Here is a 20,935-nt window from a genome sequence, read left to right on the forward strand (position 1 = left end):
TGCTCCAAGGAAGGAACAGTAGTGAACCGGCGACATGGTCATTCGCAGCCGAGGCTCATTGATGTACGTGGGGAGAACGTGTTAATCCTCAATGGGTCAGAAATGTTTAAGCAGCAAAAGTGGGACCAATACAGTATTAGGCAGGTGGTCATAATGTTATTCCTGATCATTGTGCATGTATATATAATGGCCCAACACTGATTATCAGGCTTTCTCAGATGGATTTTAAAATTGTGTTGCCTGGTTCAAAGGAATCTGCCCACCTTCAGAATGAACAATTCTGAAGCCTAAATTGCATGAAAATGAAGCTGGTGCTTTAACTAATCAAATTTGGCGAACACCAGGGCCATCTAGCAGGTGTACAATAATATCAGCATTTTCATGTCCTTTGATGGGTCAGAATGTGCACTAGTCAGAGCTCACAACCCACATTAAAAAAATATAATAATAAAATATATATCTATATATTAGTCGTGAGTTGAGAAGTCTGAGAATGCATAACGTGACACGTTTACCATTAAATTTTTTTAATGACATTTTGTCTTTGTGTGTACTGCGACGATGCTGGATGTAAAATGGCAAGAGAAGGATGGTATAGGACGACACAAAACGAGGTAGAAACTATAAATTAGGTGGTCATTTCAGTCATGAAATCATGAGTCTGGATCTTATTGATTGACGACTATCTGAATGTAGTGATGTATTGAATGTTATAGAATTGAGTCCTAAATGCACTGGGATTACTGGAACAATTACAACAAATAACCACTACAGCCACATGAGGTTGGACTTAAATAAAGCACATAATTCACGCACCACTCGTTTCTTCTTGACTACAATTTTATTAGCGCGTTGATTCGTAACAAAAACAAAATACACCCCCCCCCCTCCTGTTTTTCACTCCACTGCAAGAACTGATGTTCTGTGCCATGTACAGAACTGTAGAAATAATTGTGTATCCTGAATTGATAGAGGAAAAGGAAAAAAAAACACAGTATAAAGAGTGGAATCCAGGCTGAAAAAAAAGCAGCCAGGCTGCCGTTACGTTCACCGTTATCCGTCTGCACAGAGAACATCAAACGGGCTTATGCAGAACTGTTCTAGATGTCCTTGATGACCTCCTCGAGTTCCTCTTTTGTGTACATGTGGAACGTCTTGTTGGGCTCTACTGTTGCCAGCTATGGAGTAAAGACAAAGAGGGGAAAAAACACAAAGATTAATGTATCTAAACGAGCGTTTTTTTTTTTTGAGAAGGTTGTAGCTTAGTGGGTATGACAGTGTATTTTGGATCTGAAGCTCATGAGTTCAGATCCCAGCCACACCAAGATGCCACCAAGAAGAACTTCTTTCCTGTCCTCATTTATAGCAGCTATAAACAGTCATTCCCTCACCTGCCTCTCTTTTTCTTTCTCTCTCTATCACTCTCTCTCTTAATGTCAATAGAACAAAACAAAACAAAAAAACCCACTTTAGTACGTTACTGGAAAACAGGCAGGTGTGAATTCCACAGTCCTCCATCCAGAAAACTAGTCTTACAGAAAATAGATCCAATGAACTGTTACCAGAGGAACGACAGCAGTAGAACGAGTGCCTCAATATAACTTGAAGCCTCACTACCACCAGAGCTGCTGTTAAAGAAAACCAATCAACAAGCTCTGCACAAAGATCACAAAGTGAACTGTAGAAAGGCACATCTGTGATTAAAGATTACCTCAATATTAGTAGCGTTCAGTTTCTCCTCCATAACCTGCTTCAGGATGGTGAGGGAAGACTTGATGGCTTCTTTTAACGTCATTGACTGGAACAGGATAGATGGATAGGAAGCGGACAGATAAAACAATGCATTAATTTGACTGTGATCCAATTATTACTCAGTACAGTTGCTTATTTACCTCCGACTTGCTGCTCATTATCTACTATCTGACAAACTGGATCCCCAAACAAAACAAATTGAACTGAAAGTATCCTGTAATTAATCTGTTAACAGTAAACGTGAACTCTGTGTGAAGATTTATATCACACTGTAAGGTCATGTGAGCAGTCATTCTGGGGTAGATATGCGCTTGGGGTGAAGGTTGGAAGGGCTGTTATTTGGAGCTAAGCCCAGATTCAACAGCGACTGGGGCAAATTCCAGTCCTATAATAACCTGTTGCTGGTTGTAGAAACAAGACTTGAGAGACTGCAGCATTCGGGCACATAGTACAGTCACAACTGCATGAGGATCCAGACTAAATAAAAATAAGCATGTAAATGATGAAAGATGGAGGGGACTGGAGACTCCATTCAGATAGCTTTACTATATATATATATACACACACACACACACACACACACACACACACACACACACACACACACGTCCAGTTTATTATTAATATAATATAATGCAGCACACTGAATGTACAAGTCCATGTTAATGAGTAGTTACTACAGAAACGATAAACCTGTGACTTGCAGCTGCATTACTGTCAAAAATAACGTGATATATATTTATAGAACACATAACGTGATGTACATAATGCGCAATGGAACTTAAAAAAGACCCTTTTGTGTCATAAGCATTATTATTTATTTATTTGGTGTGTCCCGCGTATTCACCTTGTGGTAGACTTCCTGCAGAGAGCTCTGAGCGCCCTCGGATGCTGACCCGATCGCCCTGGCATCGCACTGCACGAACGTCCCCGACGGGTCCATGTGGTACCTGCGAACCGCAACACAGCAGAAACTCAACACATGAAATGAGAAAATGTCAGGTTTTATTCAGGGAGGGGGGGAGAAAGGTCACTTTCATTCCACTTTCAGCCTTGTTACTAGGATTCACTAATGGTCAGTAATGTACACTGTAAATCTGAGTAAAGTGCTCATGTAGATACTTACAGCTGGGGTCCCTTTTCATCCACACCTCCAAACAGCAAGGCAACACCAAAGGGACGACTCTGAGAACAGAAGAAGAATAGAGTTTAAATTAAACTGGACAATTAGATTAAATAAAAAAACTAATTTCTAACCACTTTGAATTTTTTTTATACATATAAATACAAACTGAATAAAACTCAGAAACCACTTTTTTAGATAATTTAAAGCATCGCGTTTTAATGCAACACTGTATTCAACTTTATATCGGACATTATATGGACAAAAGTATTTGAACACCAGATGCAATTCTTGTAGGTCTCCGCACTGGAACTCCGACTGCCCCACTAGTCTTCTCCCCCTAGTGAAGTTCTAGTGGTGGTTCTTTGGTTTCTTCCTCAAACTGGCAGACAATCATATAGGATGGGGATCATAAAGGATGTGCACAAAAACAGATCCATGAAGATCTGCTATAAAATTCAAACCCTACTGAACCTGAAACCTCATCTACATCAGAATCTCTTATTATTTATTTAAAAAAAAAAAAACCAGCTTGTGGAACATCTCAGGAGTGTGGAAGTTATTATAAGAGCAAACGCAGACTAAATGTGGAATGGGATGTTCAAAAAGAAGCACATACCAATCTTATGGTCAGGTGTCCACAAACCTTTGTGCATGTAGTGTATTAAAGAAGACCTACAATATGCTATGTCATGTCTTCAGTTATTCCTCCCACACAATATCACAGCTTTACAAATAAAACATTATAAAAATAATATAGATTTGGGACAATATGTAAAATATGCTTTACCATAGCGCCAGGGTCTGCGTCCTCCTCTCCGAACTGCAGAGCCAGGTTTGACACGGCCTGCGTCACACTCTCTACCGTCATTGTCTCGTTGTAGGTGAACCAGTGATTCTGCAGCACACAATCACACACATAGTAATCTTTATAAAGAATTGTTTGAGCACTATGATATTTTACACTACAGGGTCGTTCGAGCAAGAGATAACGCAGGGATGTGCACAGACCTGCGTTTCCACTCTCGCTTTGTCGATAAGCGTTTTAGCATCGGCGATCAGGCCACTCATAGCACAACCTGTGGAGAGAAAATAAGAACAGGTCTGAAGGAGTGTTCAATGATTTTGCACTCTGAGTTTCTGTTTTAGTTTTATCATTTATTTTATTTTCATTCATCATCATTTCACATTTAGTGTGCAATTCTTAAATTCAAATCTAAAGCAGAGGCTTTTTTTTTAGGGATCCTATAGAGACAAAAGTTTGTGGACACAACCTTGTGCTTTTTTTTTCCCCTACTACCCACATTTGTTCCTTATTTTTTGGTAGAATAACCTTCACTCTTAAGGAAAAAGATGTTCCACTAGATTTTGCGGCGATTTGTGCTCAAGGAGCCTCGAGGGTGTTAGTAGAGTGAGGTACTGATTTAGGTGAGGGTTAAAGTTCACATTCATCTTAATATGGTTGGAGGTATATAGCAGGAGATCTTCCACTCAAACCCATGTAGAAGCATATCTTCATTGAGTTTATACAATTGTTCATTTTGTGCTAACAGTTTGGCAAAGAAATTAAATATGGCTGAGGAAAAAAAAAAACAGGTGTCCCAATACTTTTGTCCCCATAGTTTTGTATAAATTGTATATGAAACAACACAGTTTGCAGACAGTGCACAGAGGGCGACGTTACCGATGTGAGTGTCAATCTCTACGATCTTCTCGATGCTGCTGGGCTCCATCAGGGGAGAGGTGATTCTCTTCTCCACAGCGAGACACACCCCTTCTGACGTCTGAATGCCGATGGCTGTCGAGCCCAACTGCAAGAACGAGAGATTTTATTCAGTGTGTTTCGCAGCTTTACATGGGTGGTAATTAAAAATTAAGACAAAAAGAAACGTGTGGAAAGAGTTTTATGTGCAAATATTGTAGAATATTTATGACACGTTCATGGTATTTTTCTGGATTTTAGCACTCTACATGCTTGAGTGTGGCAAATACCTTGATAGCTTCGATGGCATACTCCACTTGAAAAAGTCTTCCTTCTGGAGAGAAAGTGTTCACGCCTCTGTGATGGGGGAAAAAAAAACGTCTCATTAGGACACTAAGGAACCAGCATGCGTCTCAAATACCATACCAGAGCGTAGTTCTAAAAGGAAAAGACAGAAATCTCAAACTACTTGTTTTTAATTAAATGAACACCTTTACAAAATAAAATAAAAATTAAAAAATAAAAACAAAAACAAAAAAATACTACAGTTCATGACCCGAGTCTAATGTGACAAAACAAAATCTCCTTTTATAATGTCATTTATTATAATCAAAAACACAGGTGCAGATTCAGAAGTCAGACAGAAAATAAGCGCATTCATTGAACAACTTTCGATTCGACGGCATTGCGCTTTCAGCTGCATCACTGGAGTCCGTCCTGTCCATCTCCATCTTTCTTTAGTTCGTTTGTTTTCTAGCTATCAATGGATCAGTGCAGTAGTTTCCGGGGCACAATATTTCCCCCTTGCATTATTTTATAATATATATAAGTTAATTACAATATTATTATTACAAAACGTAATTAGGTAAAGGTAAAATTACAGGTTTTAAAAAGTAGAAATAAGCAAGAGGGAATTAGGGAAATTGTTGAAATAAACATCCTGAATATTTAGCAGAAATGGAAATACATTAGTAGAGATCTCCCAGTAGGACCTGATGATGTGCTCAGTAGAAAGTTCTGCAGTTCTGCTCCTAATGACTCAGAGACTAAAGTGAAAGTGAAAGTTCCCTCAGCACCGTTCAATCAAGGACAATACGCCAGTTTCTTACCTGTCATACTCTGATCTGGTCAGGAACATCCTGAATAGTCTAAAAAAAAAAAAAAGAATAGAAATAAATAAGTGTAAGAAAATATCCTGGACTACTTCACAAAACACTCAGCTTCAAAGTCTTTATGAAAACAATCGCTAGTCTGGATGTGGGAAGGCCTCAAAGCTGATTGGTGGATCCCCCAAGCGGAGGCGGGATTTTAAGATTTCCTTCAACGCTATTGGCTGAACGGTCTGTCAATCTTCCACCTGATTCCCATTCATGCTAAAATGATGACCGCTCCATTCATAGAACATTATCAATCAAATTCCGCTCGGTGAACCGGCTTTATTTCAATAATCCAGCTTTTCAAAAAAGTCCAAACATCACAGAGAAGCTGTTAGACATTTTATTTAGCTATACCCTACCTGACAGCTACAAGCATGAACACACTCCTAGCCTGCTAGCTTACCGAGCAACTCATTTCCCACCCGTATTTAAACACATACATCCTCCCGCGCTATAACGCATACATGTCGGAATACGAGTGGGAAAACAAATAACGCCAAATCCCGTCTCAAGTTAGCCCCTGCGCTCAGTCAAACTTTTATTTTATTCCTCTCAGAAATTATTTTAAAGGTTCTAATATCTTAAAAAAAAACGAAATTCGAGAAAAAAGCAAAAAAGCGGACCTCTTTGTTATTTATCACACATTTTAATGAAAAACTGTTATACGAACATCTTACCTCTTCTCGCAGCAGAGTGAGTTTGCTCGTTTCAGCGGTTGCAGGAAGTGCGTCTGTTTAACGGTCCGGAAGAAACGGTGGCACCCACAATATTAGTTCCTACCCACAAATACAAACTGATATAGAAATTTTATTTTGTTACCCAACTCTGTATACACAATACCTCATATTTACCTTTAATTAAAAAAATATTTAATAATAAAAAAAAAGTTATTCAGTGAGTATTTTTGAGATACAGCTGTATGGCAAAGTAATCAAAACTTAATTGCACACATTTATCTGTTCTAAATGTACCTTAAATTATTAACTTTTTAATACTTTAATCAACATGATCATGGACACTTATGGATGCTTTATGCAAATGTATGTTTATTATTAGTAAAACCAAACTCAACACAAAGCATTCAGACAAAATATTCTCGTAAATGTTTTAAATTACATAATCATCAGGACACCAAACTCAACTTTTGTTGTTTCCACTCGAACCGTTTTAATTGCCGGATGTGTGCGTCATGGTGTATTTTGGTGCTCGATTTGAGACTTGCCCCCTCACTAAAACAAATGCTAACACTAATGCTAACGGCAGAAGGCGAAAGAAGAAGAAGAAGAAGAGGAAGAGTTTTTACAACTTCTTTTCAAAGCGTGTCAAGCACCTTCTGCTATTTGCGCTAGAGCTCCACAAGGTGTCGAATTTGGACCTGGATCTTTATCTTCAGGAAGAGGTGAAATCTTCAGGAGCCAAATCTGACGAGTAGGGTGGGTGCAAAAATGAGATCCGGCGAGAAACTCTGTTGTTGTGAGGTGTGAAGAGAACTCAGTGACAGGGTGCACGCAAGGCAGTAGTAGTCGCAGTAATGCACGTGTGTAGAATAACGCCAGTTGCGCAACTTATGAAGGTCGGTGCTCCCTGGGACTGTGTGTGCAGACTCATGCTGCCATCTGTTGGACCTCGTACAAAATGAGTCTTGAAATTTTTGAATACCACCTCGTACATGTAAACACTGGATGTTCAGCAGCAATTTTTGTACACAAGTTCACAAGTTTTGTTCATTTAAAAGAGGGTGTGTGTGTGTGTGTGTGTGTGTGTGTGTGTGTGTGTGTGCCCAGTCCGCTCGTATTGAAGAGTTGAATTCAATTGTGGAAAGATTTTGTACATGGTATGGTTGTGAGGCACCAAAAGGCCTGAAAGTTTTCATAAGAAAACCAGAACCTGGTGATGCATCATATAATTTATAACAGGACCACAGACTTTACATACAAATAAAATCCGGGCAGAAGTTTAGCTTAATGACACTAACATTCAATACAGTTACATTTTTCCTATAAGGACGTGTTTCCAACCTAAAGTGGTTATTATTCGAAAGGTTGTGAGTTCAAATCCGACTGTTCTTAAAGCCTTTAAACCTTTAATTGTTCAGTTGAAAAAAAAAAAAAACAAAACCAAAGTGTAAGTTGTAATGGATGAATGTGTCTTCCAAACAGAGTTAATTAATAAATACACGATACAGCCGAAAGCACACGTCCATCACACACATTCTTCCACCAGACACAACTTCTGAAGAACACAAATATATAGAGTCGCATACATGGTGTGTAAAGGTTGGAGCAGAAGAAGAAGAAGAACTTGAAAGACCTGATCACACTAATGCTCTTGGAGCTGAATGAACTAATCCCCAAAATATAGTGGGAAGTCTTCATGGAGGAGTGGAAGGAGAAAAAGGGAAATCTCTGGAATCTGCTGTGATCTGCAATCACGTGTGTGGGTGTGATGATGATGGTCGTGATGATGGGTGCAGAAACTTTTTTTTTTTTTTTTTTAAGGAAAGTCTGTCCCTTTAAGAGTGAAATGAGGTCACGTGACCGCTGCTGGGTAGAAAGTTTGACAAGTTTGACCGACGCACAAGAATCTTTCTGTCTCCCGGATCCCTCCTACACCCCGGAACCTCCGAGATCTGCTCCATTTTTGTCCACTTCAGATCACATCTACTTGTGAGAAGAAGCCCGAGGAGATCCTTCACACCATGGACTTTCCCCAGGTGATTTAATTTTCCTCCTTGTTTTTTTGTTTTTTTCTGCGCGTCGCTCTCCGACATAACCCGCCCGTTTGCTCTGGATGAGGCCGCATCCCAAACTGCTTCCTAGTGCCCTAAACATGCGCACTACTCCGGATGTGCTTGAACGCCGTCCGCTCCAGATGTGGCGCCCTGCATACGGAACGTCGAGCCGTTTGGGACGCAACTCGTTTTTAACGTATTTAGAGATAGCAGATGTAAAATAAAAAAAGATTTTATATGATTTTTGTATTTATTTGTTCTTTTATTTCAATGTAGAAACTTCGGTCCGGTTTCAAACTGGACCTGGGACCCCTGAAAGAGCCGCTGGGATTTATTCGTCTTCTGGAGTGGGTGAGTTTATGGGATAAGTTAGTGTCTAACAGACTTTACAATGCGATGAAAAACCATGCAGAGAGAAAGAGAGGAAAAAGAGTCAGAAACGTGGGCATATGTTAGGTTTCAAGGTGAACTTGATCACATGACTCTCTCTGTAGGTGTGTTCTAGACAGTGAGGGGGCACAAACTTATGCACAAAGTGAAAGTTTCTGATAAAAAATTTTTTGCATGCAAATATGTGTGTGTGTGTGTGTGTGTGTGTGTGTGTGTGTGTGTGTTTACACAGTATACATCACACATCAATCAGGTTCAGGCATAACATTATGACCACCTGCTTAATATTGTGTTGGTTCCCTTTTTTCTGCTAAAACAGTCTTGACCCATCGAGCATTAACACCACTAACTTCTTCGGTTGCCCACGACCCTGTCGCCGGTTCACCACTGTTCCTTCCTTGGAGCACTTTTGATAGATACTGACCACTGCAGACCAGCAACATCCCACAAGAGCTGCAGTTTTGGAGATGCTCTGACCCAGACGTCTAGACGTCACAATTTGTAAAACTCAAATCCTTAGGCTCGCTAATTTTTACTGCTTCTAACACGTCAACTTTGAGGACAGAATGTGTGCTTGCTGCTAATAAATAAATCCCCCTTCAGATCAGGATTTTGCAATTTAGGGATTGTTCATTTATTATTATTATTATTATTATTATTATTATTATTATTATTATTATTTGACTTTGCATCTTCTCAATGATCACATAAAATAGGTGAAAAAGAGATTTTTTTAGAGATGAAACACCACGTGTCAGACTGGTGGTGTTCTCTGACCTCACGGTTCCTCTCTGAGGTAATATGTTGCCCAGGTTGCTCTTTTTTCTTTCACGTGAATCGCGTCGATGCAAATTCTTACGCCGGAGTTCCTAAGAGTTTACATGTGTTGTTGCGTGAACCGGATTACGAGCTGTAATTAGCTCTTCGTAGATCGGTAAACATAAGATTGAGCAACAGTCAGCATAGGGCCCAGGAAAATCTGCATGCCAAACCCTGACACCCCCTCCACACTCACAAACACACACACACACACACACGCACAAGCATACACACCCTTCAGTAATATTCGCAGCTCCTCCACTCAGCTCCAGCTGCTCTTCATGGTGACCGTATATCAGTTACAGTTACTCATGTTTGAGTGTGGAGAAGGTTTCACATGTGTGCCCTCACATTAAATACAACTACAGCTAAACAAAGAGCTGTGTTTACTCTGTAAATATTTCATTATTTTTCCCCCTACAGCAGTCCTGATGTGTACGTGTGTTTGAACCCTCTGGACGAACGCGTAGTATAAATACTGTAAAGATCTCCTCACGTCCAGAAAAAGAACGGATTGAAATCCGAAACCACGTCGGAGACCAGATTTTATAATCACGATGGTCACATGAGCCGTCGCAGAAAAGTGTTCTGTTCGTCTTAGCATAACGTTTTCTTGTTTGTTTTTTTATAACAGTCTGCACGCTGTAATGTTAATTAACAGGTGTAGCATTTCAGGGTTGAGCTGAAAACCAGCCAAGGAACATGTTACTCTTTCAGACACACACACACACAATCATCCCTCCATCCTTCCTACGGCCTATTATGCAGGATCAGGCCTTCTCAGAAAGGAAGTTTCTTCTCTGTTTGCTTAAGGCGGGAGAAGGAGGAGGTGACGGGCCGTTCGTATCAGGATCACGCTGAGGCAGGAGGGGAGTTACCAGGAAACCTACAGCGTCCTGTTTAACACACAAACACGGCCGTATGAAGGCCAACTAGTCCACAAGAACGAGCAGGTGGCTAATTTCCTTCTCACTCTTGAAAACGAAAATCTGCATTACAGAAAAGGGGCCTCAGTGTGTTAAAAAATAACTCCGTGGTTAAAGATAAACAACCTGCTCTGCTATATAGGCCACATCGGCCCTTTTTAAGTCTTCGGCTGTTTATAAATGAATGATAAAGCGATTGAGAAAGCAGGTCACGGTATTGAAATTCTGGCCGGGATCAATACTCATCCACAGGAGTTTATATATAAAGGGAAGTGAAACTTATTGACCGGGATACACCGCACAGGTGGTGGTGGGGGAGGGGGGGGTTCGGCGATACGGCAGATATATCGTATCGCGATTCTCTCCTGCGATGCGCCAAAACGTCCTCGAAAAGAAATTGCCAAAGATGAGTGATGGGTTTACAGAAACCACAATGATCAGTTTGATATATAAAATTGTATGATGTCGTGTGAACTAGGACGATGTGGTACGATGTTTGGAACTAGGACTTACTGGGGTGTGGAAATCGTTTAGAATGTTTGCGAGCTCGTTTCGAACGTCGTGATCGTGTCCCGTCTGATCTACCGCTGGTGTATCGTTTCCTGTCTCTCACACACCACAGACGTAGACTAGATTATGAAGCTCACGATGAGCAGACGGAAGGCAGTAAGAAGTCTGGGGTTAACATGGATGAGACAGAGGGAGTCAGTAAAGAGAAAATGACTGAGAACAGAGACATTCCTGATCATCATCATCTTTTCTCTGCTTGTGTTCTATATGGTGGATCTTCAGTCTGGACACATTCATTAGAGAACAACAATTGAAATTCTTTTGTATTAACATGATGTGAGGTTCAGTTACCAGTGTGACACTAAAACAGGTAGTAATCATGACGACTTTTTACTGAAGTACGTGTCAGAGCCCAAACTTCTTTACTTCAACTTGAGTAAAAAAGTGCAGTCAGAACTTTTTACCAGAGTCTTTTAAAACATGAGTATCTGCACTTCTACTGAGTGAAGGATGTGTGTACTTTTGTCATTTCTGATGTGAAGCATGGCTTAAAAAAAAAATGCAAATCGTTACATGCCTAGTGCGTCGTTTTGTTCGCCCTCCCTCATGTTTACTTGTTCTTCAAAATCGGTCTGTGTTCTGAACGGCTTCTGTTAACAGGGATGATGATGATGATGATGATGGTGGAGGCTCGGTGATGTGTGAAATGGTAAACAATGTGGCATGAAGATCCTGAACGTGACCATGAATTAAAGATGAGAGAGCGGTCTTTTTTTTTGTTTGTTTGTTTTTTTTCGCCTGCTGTGGAGAAACTAGGTGAAGCGTATCGAGCTGACGATAGCGTCTTTAGGTTCGTTTTGCATGCACAAGACCGAAGGGAAAGCAAGCGTGAAATCAAAACTTCAGTGTGGAAGCTGATCTGAACCGAAACCGTGGTGCTGCAGTGATGCTGAACCTCTCACGCCGATCTTTTATCATGTGCACGCTTTCATTCGGATCCTGAATGAAAACTAAACTCTTGTCTGTGTATCGTTTGGGTTTCCTTTGATATCGAAGTATTATATTTAGTACCATACGCACTACAGTGTGTACAAGGATCCGGGCAGGACCTCATAAGGCAATCTTTCGCATTTGGTTCGGTTCGTTTCGCACCGTTTTCAAGCATTCCGTCACAAACCTGCGATCAAACTCGGGTCTGACTGAACTGTGATTCACTGGGACGAGAAGAGAAAGGGAATTGAAGGATGCGAAACGGCCAGAAATCCACAACGGAGATGCCAATCCGTGCTGTTTAATCTCACACAGGCTGGTGTTTTGACGTCGCCCCTCCCGTGAGCCGGCGTGGTTTATTCTTTCTGCAGTGTGTCTGCGGTAAAGTTTAATCCGGCACCGAGCGAGGAGCAGATCCGTTAACATTAGCGTAATTATTAACTGACCTCGCTTTTTTCGAGATCAGGTGAACAAGAAATCCAGAGGGTCCGAACGAATTGGACAGATTTTCAAATGATCATTGCAGCATATCTGCAACACAAACATGTTTCTGATCAGAGCAGGGGGTCAGATGGAGTTAATCCTGATAATTCCTCATAATGTATCACATATCCTTCATAGAATGTTTCAGTAAAGCAATTCCATAACCAAGTTATCTAAATACAGTGTGGTACAGGGAAATGGAAACTATTTTGGAACTAGGAGTTGGTGACCCCGGGGCGATCGATAGTGGGTTTTACCGATAGCTAGGTCGGATCAAACTGACATGTGGTGTCAGTGATTCGCCTCTAGAGGCCGCTCTCGTCATCACCGGCGCAACCCAGAAAAACTATCGGAATGGATTTTTTTGACGATAGCCGAACCACAAAACCCATGACGGTCGGCTTCTAGTTCGGAATCAGTGAAAGCTCGTTTAGATGGCTTGGCTTCCAGTTCATCTTAAAATGTCTTCTATACTCAGAAACACATCCATCTTTTGTTTATAAAGCCTTGCTTCGGATCTACACCGTGAGCTCGGATCTGCTGTCGTTTTTTGTTTTGTTTTATCATTGCGGATTTGAATTCCACTCCTGTGATGGAAGACGGCTCCGAAAAGAATCCCTTTCCCTCATCCGCTGACTTTATTTACAATACCGCACACGTCTGTCCTCCGTCAGCCCTTTTGTGGCCACCGAGTGCCCCGTTGATCCAACTGTATTTCTGCTGAAACTCAAGAGAGCGTTTTGGTGGTCTTCAAACGTACGCTATACCTCTTCCTCAACTCTGCTGAGTCAGCATATCAGACACACAGAGATGATGATTCGGGTGGTTTCTGTAACGACCTATAAGCAGCTTCTTTCCTGAGAGGCAGGAAGTGGTGGAATTGTGGATGCTGAGTCAGAGAAATGCGGAGAGGGACAGAAAGGGAAACGGAGCGAGGAGAGGAATTCATGCTGGGAACGTTTAAGAACGTTTGAGAAGTATACAATGTAGACTAATGTTAACATTATATTTACTATAGTCTACACGGATGATTGATTCGGCTCTGCGTTTTTCCTGCACACATGATGCACGCACATCTAACTCTACTGTCCCAGATTAGATTAGGCCCCAAATTAGATTGTTTATCGTCAGTTCTGCAGGCGAAATAGAGTTCGGTGTATCCATGATGATGAGCAGGTTGTTTGTCTTCATTGTAGCTTGTAGAGTAAGAAAATCTACACAGTCTGAGCAGCGTTTGCGACTTCAATGAAATGTCGGGGCGGTAAAAGTCACAAAAAATGCACTCAGGGTTATTCTTATTTACGTCCAAACGTGGGCGTTGAAATATTTTCTATTTAGCATGGCATAGACCTTCTTACATTCCACACATCAAAAAGACTCCTCTTTTTACCTTGGTTTGTTTTACCGAACTACAACCTGCGATCTTGCCACCTGATTGGTCAGAAGATGAAAGGTGCTTTCTTATCACGCAGGTCTTAGAGTAGATATTAATAACGCTCTGTCTTTGACGTCTCAGGATGGTGCTATTAAAGGTAAAGCTAGAGTTATTTTATCGACTGACATTTGCTTCGACTCTATTTTAATTTCTTTAAATAGCGTCAATTAAATAGTTATTAATTTATACGGTAATAAACACTCTGACCGATCGTTGTTGGGATGTTGCTCCAGCCAGATTTTTTTTTTTTATTAAATTTTGGACAGTCAAATACATTTGAGATAAGAGCCCTCCTCGTCTGAAAGTCTAATGTTGTTCTAATGTTGCAGCTCTTCAGCATCTTCGCCTTTGCTACCACTGGCGGATATGAGGGATCCCTGACCATGACGCTCAAATGTCCAGATAAACTTTGGACATTACTGCAAAGTTCGGCTATCCTTTCAGGTAAACAGAATCACCATCGCAATGTTCAAAAAGGTGTCTACAGGAGAAAAGGGTAGCTCAGAGGTTAAAGGTGAGTGACCGATCGGAGGGTTGAGGGTTCAAGTACCTGTATTGCCAAGTTGCTACTCTTGGGGCCCTTGGGCAAAGCCCCGAACCTTCATTGCTCCAGGGGAGCTGTATCATGGCTGACCCTGACATTCCTAACATCACTGGGATATGAGAAGAAAGAATTTTACTGTAAAGTGTGTGGTGGTATCAGAAAGTTTCGAGACTAGTTTTGTAACACACCAACAGATGGCAGCACGAGGCTGCACGCACAGTCACAGGGAGCACCGACCTTCATAAGTCAGTGTGCCAAAAGAGATTGCCCTGTGTCATCGAGGCTCCTCCTCACACGCGAATTTCTTTCTGGAAACCGCATGATCTCACTTCTGCACCCACCCGACTCGCCAGATTTGGCTCCTGCGGATTTCGGCTTCTTCCCGAAGATGAAGATCCAGCTCATAGGTCGCCGTTTTGACGCAGGATCGTGGAGATCCAGAGTGACTCGCAGAAGGTGCTTCAAAAAGAAGACTTCCAGGACATGTTCCAGAAACGACAGGAATGTTGGGAGCATTGTATTGCTGTGCAAAGAGACTATTTTAAAGGTGATAGTCGAAACTTTGATACCACCTCAGACAAGTATAAAGCAACTTTCTTTCTTCTTCTTTCCCTTAGTCAGATCCTATAAGTGTGTTTAGACGTAAAATATGACCCAATGCTGTCTTTTCTTATTGTATCTTTCGTAACAGATTACACGTAGACCTGTACGCTTTACTGAACAATGAAAACGTTGTATAATCGTTATATATATCGTCCTATAACTTTCTTTTAAAGTCCTCAGACTGTAGGATCTTCAGGAAAGAGGCTTTGCAGATTCCTAGTTAGAAAAAATGTGACCAGTAACAGATAAAAAGCCGTCCGTCATTAATCATTAATCATTCATTGTGTTGAAGCCATGCTGTGGCAAAGGGCCCTGTTTTATTAAACCTACTGCACCTGCCTTCCTTATATCACTCTGTATTACATACACTTTCTCTACTTAACATAACGTGAGATTTAATATCAAAAATGTTGGTTTTCAGACATTTTCTTTATTTTCTCTCTCTCTCTTTATCAGGCTTCCCAGTCAGTCCTTTCAAATCCCGAACTGCAACTCCAGCTTGCCCGGCAACGTGACCTACCTGCGTGGAGACTTCTCGTCCTCCGCTGAGTTCTTCGTGTCCGTGGGCGTCTTTGCTTTTCTCTACTGCACCTTCACCCTCATCCTGTACCTGGGCTACCAGCACATCTACAGAGAAACGCCCCGAGGACCCATTGTGGTGAGTGAGCGGGAATGAGGACTGTTGCATTGCAAAGGGATGAGAAAAAGAGGGGAGAGAGGGATAGAAAGAATAAATAAATGCAAGAGAGTTTGGGATTCTGTGATCCTGCAACATGCTTTTCATAAAATGATGAGGAAATAAATATGAACGAAAAGCAGTGCTCATGGCATAAATAAAGATGCTGTGCAATTATTCAGTTATTCATTCCTAGGAACTGCCCGGTCATGGTCATGGTGGTAAGGGCTACCTCAGTGGTTATGATGTATAGATTATCCTAAGGTCATGAGTTCAAATCCCACCACAGCTAAGCTGCCACTGATGAGCCCTTGAGCAAGACCAGGATCTTAACCCTCTACTCTTTTTCCTGGCATTAGGGCTTAGATATAATTGAAGGCGTGGCAGATAAAACTCCGCTTTCCAGTATAGGTCACGCCCACTTGTTTGATGTACAGCTATAAATATTAGTTCAGTTTTACAGCAGGCATCTGGAGATATGGAAAATCCTACCTTCATACTTTCTCCACACTTTTCTCCGTTTTTCATGTTCCCTCTCCAGGATCTGATTTTGAGCGGGATCTTCGCGTTCCTGTGGCTTGTCTCGTCCTCTGCCTGGGGAAAGGGTCTGACTGACGTGAAACTCGCCACCAACCTCGACGAGTTGGTGAATTACTGCACTCCAAAGTGTGAGCCCAAACTCCACCCCGCCATGGGACGCCTTAATTCCTCTGTGGTGAGAGAAACATCTCGTAATAAAAAAAATAATCTAATAACTGTGTGTGTGTGTGTGTGTGTGTGTGTGTGTGTGTGTGTGTGTGTGTGTGTGAGGCTGCATCTACAGCAAAAGAAAATTGTCTAAAAATGTTCTTTGGTCCACACTTTTGTTTTCGATCGTTACCCAAATGTTGCTCATCCACGCTGAAGCATCTCATGTCCCTGTACTGAACTTACTGAATTAGTGAGGACATGACTTAAGTGTTGATATACAATACAAACCTTCTGTTCATCTCTCATTTAGGTCTTCGGCTTCCTCAATCTCATCCTGTGGGCAGGAACTGTTGGTTCATCTTTAAGGAGACTCCGTTCCACAAGCCTGCTCAGCCTCCCTCTAACATGGAGCAAGGCGGCAGCTCCTAATTGGACAAGGCAGGCTCCTCCCACTCCGTTCAAGCCAATCAGAAGTTTAGAGTATGCCACTGTGGGGTCACACAGACTCGTCCTAATGTAAAGTTTGATAAGAAGAACGCTCCGGTCCGGGTGCTGTTTTCAGCGTTCAGAACGTCCACCCTGGACGTTTTCAGCTTTGGGTTTAAACTCAAAAGCGTTCGTCTCGGTTGTGTTGCCTGGTGCAAATGTTCTAGTCCCATAAATTGTTTTGCGTCGTTACTAATCGTTTCTCGTTCTGTCTTTACAGTTGAGTGCAAGAAAAAAAATGCTTTTTGTCTGCCAGCACCACACCAAATACTTTCCTTTATCACCACAAATAAAAAAAATTACTATATTAGTTCAAAATAAAAGAAAACGCTCGAGTTTGAGTTCAAAAGTTAGCACCCCCCCTTACAGATATTATTATTACTTTTGAATGTTTAGTATCTTCATTCTTTACTTAAGATGTTTAAAAACAAAACATCATCTTCTTTTGGTTATATCCTGAGGTGCCAATATTTTAGCTACAGCATTTCCCATTTCCATTCCTTCTCACAGCGATAAACGAATTTAGTGCCATGTTCACCCTTTTTCTTGTGTGTTATCTTCTTTTATTTTGTTTTTTTCCTCAGCGACTAGATATTTTAATTGTCAGAAATGTTGGCAGCTCAGTATTTCCATTCAGCTCCGTCAGCAAACAGGTTCTACTTTTTTTTCTAATTAAAAATCAGTTTTATAATCTAGTTTTTGGTTGATTTGGAAGGAATATAAAATATGAAGGGGGTGCAAACTTTTGCACTCAACTGTATATGCGCTTAAACGTGCGTGTGTGTGTGTGTTTGTATATGCTGAATGTATATATACATACACACACACACACACACACCCTCTAATAATCCACTGATAGATTTCTGAGTCTCTTTATATAATTGTGTTTTTTTTTTTTTTTTTGCTCTTCTGCTTTACGATTTAAAAACCCTCACACAAATCCGTGCCTTACACACGTGCGTCGGGATGCAAAGCACTTCCCCAAAAACACATAGAGTATGAAAATGCTTCTGAGAAAGTGCCTTTAATACGTCCTGTGGTCTCTCCGGGATCCCTGACTGACTCCTGCCCTTAATATCATACCATGTCATGTTCCACGTGTTCACGCTTGTCACGCGTTTAATTGTGTGATAACTGCTGTTAAATGACCTGCCGTCACCAGATTGTTGTTTTTTTTGAGGAAGGTATAATTGTGTCCAAAAATAGGAACAATTAAACACTAATTTCCTTTTTTTTTGGTTCCTGTTTATTTCCTCTCTGAGAAAATCTAATATCCAACACTACACTTCCATGTGCTGACATTTCATTTACAGAGAAGAAGAAAATTCTAATTATTAATCTGAGTTGTAATTGATTTCCGACACTGATTTCTATTTTCCTCTTTTGGTATAATAATTAAGACCCACGAGAAGATGTCTGTATAAACCATCATTACTCCACATAATCACCTGTGTGCCCGATTTATTACCACGTGCCTCTTCGCGAGTAATTATTACATCACTTGTATCCAGTTTACACCAAGTGTCATGACCTTGTTGAGAGGAATAACATGATTACACATCACCCTGTCGCTTTCTGTTTCTTATGTTTTATTTTATTACATTTGTTTTATTTTTGATTCGCCTTTGTGCCTTTTGAAATCTGAGCGCCTTAGCAACACTGTGCCTTAATCTCTAATCCTAGTTTTGTTTTTTTTTTTTCGTTTTAATAATAATAATTTTGTGTTTTCACAGAAACTGTTCCAAAGTGAGTTTTGATATTAACATTAATAAACACAGTGACTTCAGTTCGGTCTGTGCAGCTTTAAACTCCAGCGTACCTGCTTGTTTTCATATCACCTTGGCTCTCTGATGTTTTAATGGCACCTGAATACACTTTAGGTTAGATATCTTTTTTTTTTAAACAGGTTGAAATATGTTCTTACGCAATATTTTGTACCTGAGAAGAAGGAAAAAAAAAATCACATTGCGTTTGCATTTTGCAGGTTGCTTTCTGTGAATTTTTGTGTTATTAAGTATTAAATGAAGAGAGCTCTATTGCTTTGTCTGTGTGTTTTGTGAAACTGCTGTGTGATACCAACCACTAGATGGCGGTATGATTATATGGATACAGATATTAATTTTAGTCTGAGTCCTTCTTTAATCACGTGACTCCAATAGACACTATGCAGTCTATTATACAGGAAAGAGAATTGAGTCGTTCATCTCATGAGTCCTCTGGTCCGAGTCGTTCTTTTGTCACGTGACTTTATCCTTTTATTTTAATTTTTTGGTTCGACTCTTGATGACACGATTGTCACAATATTTATGGGAGTCACGTGCCAAAAGAACTAACGACACGGACCAGAAAATATGAGCTGCATTGTCATAGATTTATTATTAGAACTGTAGTCAAAGTTGGTGTATGTAGACGTGTTGCGGGATCTGTTTACCGAAAAATCGAATTTTTATTTATTTATGATCATTAAATGACTCAATAAAAGATTCGTTCATTTCAATGCACGAGATTCAAAGAACCAAGTCGCTAAAATGATCCGATCTTCAATCACTATTGTGGGAGTCACGTGACGAAAGAACGAACGACTCGTACTCGACGATTCGAGAGGTGAACTACTTCATTCTGATTTCTGTACCTACAGAGATTTTGCGATGCTTAATAAACTAATCACTCTTTGAGAAGACTCGTTCAAAATGAACTAATCATTTGTTCATGAACGACTCGTTACTACACTCCACTGCCCTCCCTCTTATTCACCACTGGTGAACAGTGAGGAAGTAAATACAATTCATTACTGTATTTAAGTGTTTTTCTCGTATCTGTACTTTACTGAAGTGTTTCCATTTGAGAAGATTTTACTGTAACTGCATTTCAAAGTTAAATATCCTACTTTTTACTCAACTACATTTAGCGCAATCAGTCGTTCCTTTTTATTTTTTAGGATAAAAACTTAACTGGTCAAACAAAACAAAGATTGGTGCTTATCTACTGATCACCAACATACAGTTCAGCATCAGTTCAGCATCAAGCAGAACATTTACAGAGGAATAAATGATGAAGAAACTCCAGACTCGAACTCACCACAACACACGTGACCTCATTTACATGATTTTTCTGGAAGTAGTTGAAAAGAAGGTTTTGTGTTCATGATAATTGTAATAGAAATCAATCAGTGTTTGAGTCATTAATATCATTCTATTAATAGATCAGTGTGCTGAGAGTCACATCAGAGTCTTTTCACATAAACTGAGGTGATTAAGTAAAGAATCTTGTGATAAAAATGAAAACAGCAACATTATAGTTATAATAAATCATAATACTTCGCATAATTAAGTTCATTTGAAGGCAAAAAACTTTTGTACTTTCACTCAAGTGAAAGGGACTTTACTTTTACCTGAGTCACATTTAACTACATGGTTTGTGTACTTTGTCCACCACGATCATTCACACACTCCTATTGACTTTCTTTAGTCTCAACCTGCTTCCTAATCTCACCACAAATCACAATATCACCGTTCAGCGAATGCTATTACGCCTTATAAACGTGTTATAAACCTGTAAAAAAAACTCTAGAGTGCCCCTAGTGGACATTTCTGGGGTTTGAACTCTCAGCAATAATTAACAAAAAGAAGACTTCTTGTACTTCTCATAAACCAAACCAGGTAATAGATAGCAAATAAATAAAATCATGTGTTTGTAGAAATTATAAAAAAAAAAAACAACATCGCCTAATAATAATAATAATAATAATAATAAATAAAATTCTAGTTCTTCTTCTATGTTTGGTGGAGGACCGATGTGGTGTGATATCGCACCACCTTGCGGCACGTCGTAGAAACTGCAGCCTGACCTGTAACGCACATGCGCGAACGCTTCACGGTCGCGGTTCGAGCTGTGGCGCGTGCGCGCGCGACGTCACGC

At 40.4% G+C, this 20,935-nt stretch overlaps 2 protein-coding genes across 2 annotated transcripts; one reads left to right on the plus strand and one right to left on the minus strand.

Annotated features, from left to right (window-relative positions):
- Nucleotides 1–822: 822 nt before the first annotated feature.
- Nucleotides 823–6,529, minus strand: psma5 (proteasome 20S subunit alpha 5). The gene is made up of 10 exons (XM_046875742.1): nt 6,412–6,529; nt 5,687–5,725; nt 4,868–4,934; nt 4,560–4,686; nt 3,887–3,954; nt 3,666–3,773; nt 2,879–2,937; nt 2,600–2,702; nt 1,712–1,798; nt 823–1,178 (listed from the first exon to the last, which is right to left on the minus strand). The coding sequence occupies exons 2-10, from the start codon at nt 5,713–5,715 to the stop codon at nt 1,101–1,103; spliced, it is 726 nt and encodes a 241-aa protein (XP_046731698.1). The 5' UTR covers nt 5,716–5,725; nt 6,412–6,529; the 3' UTR covers nt 823–1,100.
- Nucleotides 6,530–8,247: 1,718 nt separating this feature from the next.
- On the plus strand, nt 8,248–19,053 carry sypl2a (synaptophysin-like 2a). The gene is given in 8 exon segments (XM_046875366.1): nt 8,248–8,447; nt 8,742–8,816; nt 14,348–14,423; nt 14,426–14,462; nt 15,622–15,823; nt 16,383–16,556; nt 16,842–16,872; nt 16,875–19,053. Coding segments are annotated over 8 exon segments (696 nt in total). The 5' UTR covers nt 8,248–8,432; the 3' UTR covers nt 16,961–19,053.
- Nucleotides 19,054–20,935: the final 1,882 nt, after the last annotated feature.

This window comes from Silurus meridionalis, chromosome 19, assembly GCF_014805685.1.
Source record: "Silurus meridionalis isolate SWU-2019-XX chromosome 19, ASM1480568v1, whole genome shotgun sequence".
Taxonomy (NCBI): domain Eukaryota; kingdom Metazoa; phylum Chordata; class Actinopteri; order Siluriformes; family Siluridae; genus Silurus; species Silurus meridionalis.

Bases quoted from the DNA above. Each gene is read 5' to 3' on its own strand.
- psma5 (XM_046875742.1), bottom strand. From the start codon at position 5,715: ATGTTCCTGACCAGATCAGAGTATGACAG. The intron at 4,687-4,867 runs GTATTTGCCACA...TCGTTCTTGCAG, and splicing joins ATGCCATCGAAGCTATCAAG to TTGGGCTCGACAGCCATCGG. The intron at 1,179-1,711 runs GTAATCTTTAAT...TTTACTCCATAG, and splicing joins TGAACGCTACTAATATTGAG to CTGGCAACAGTAGAGCCCAA.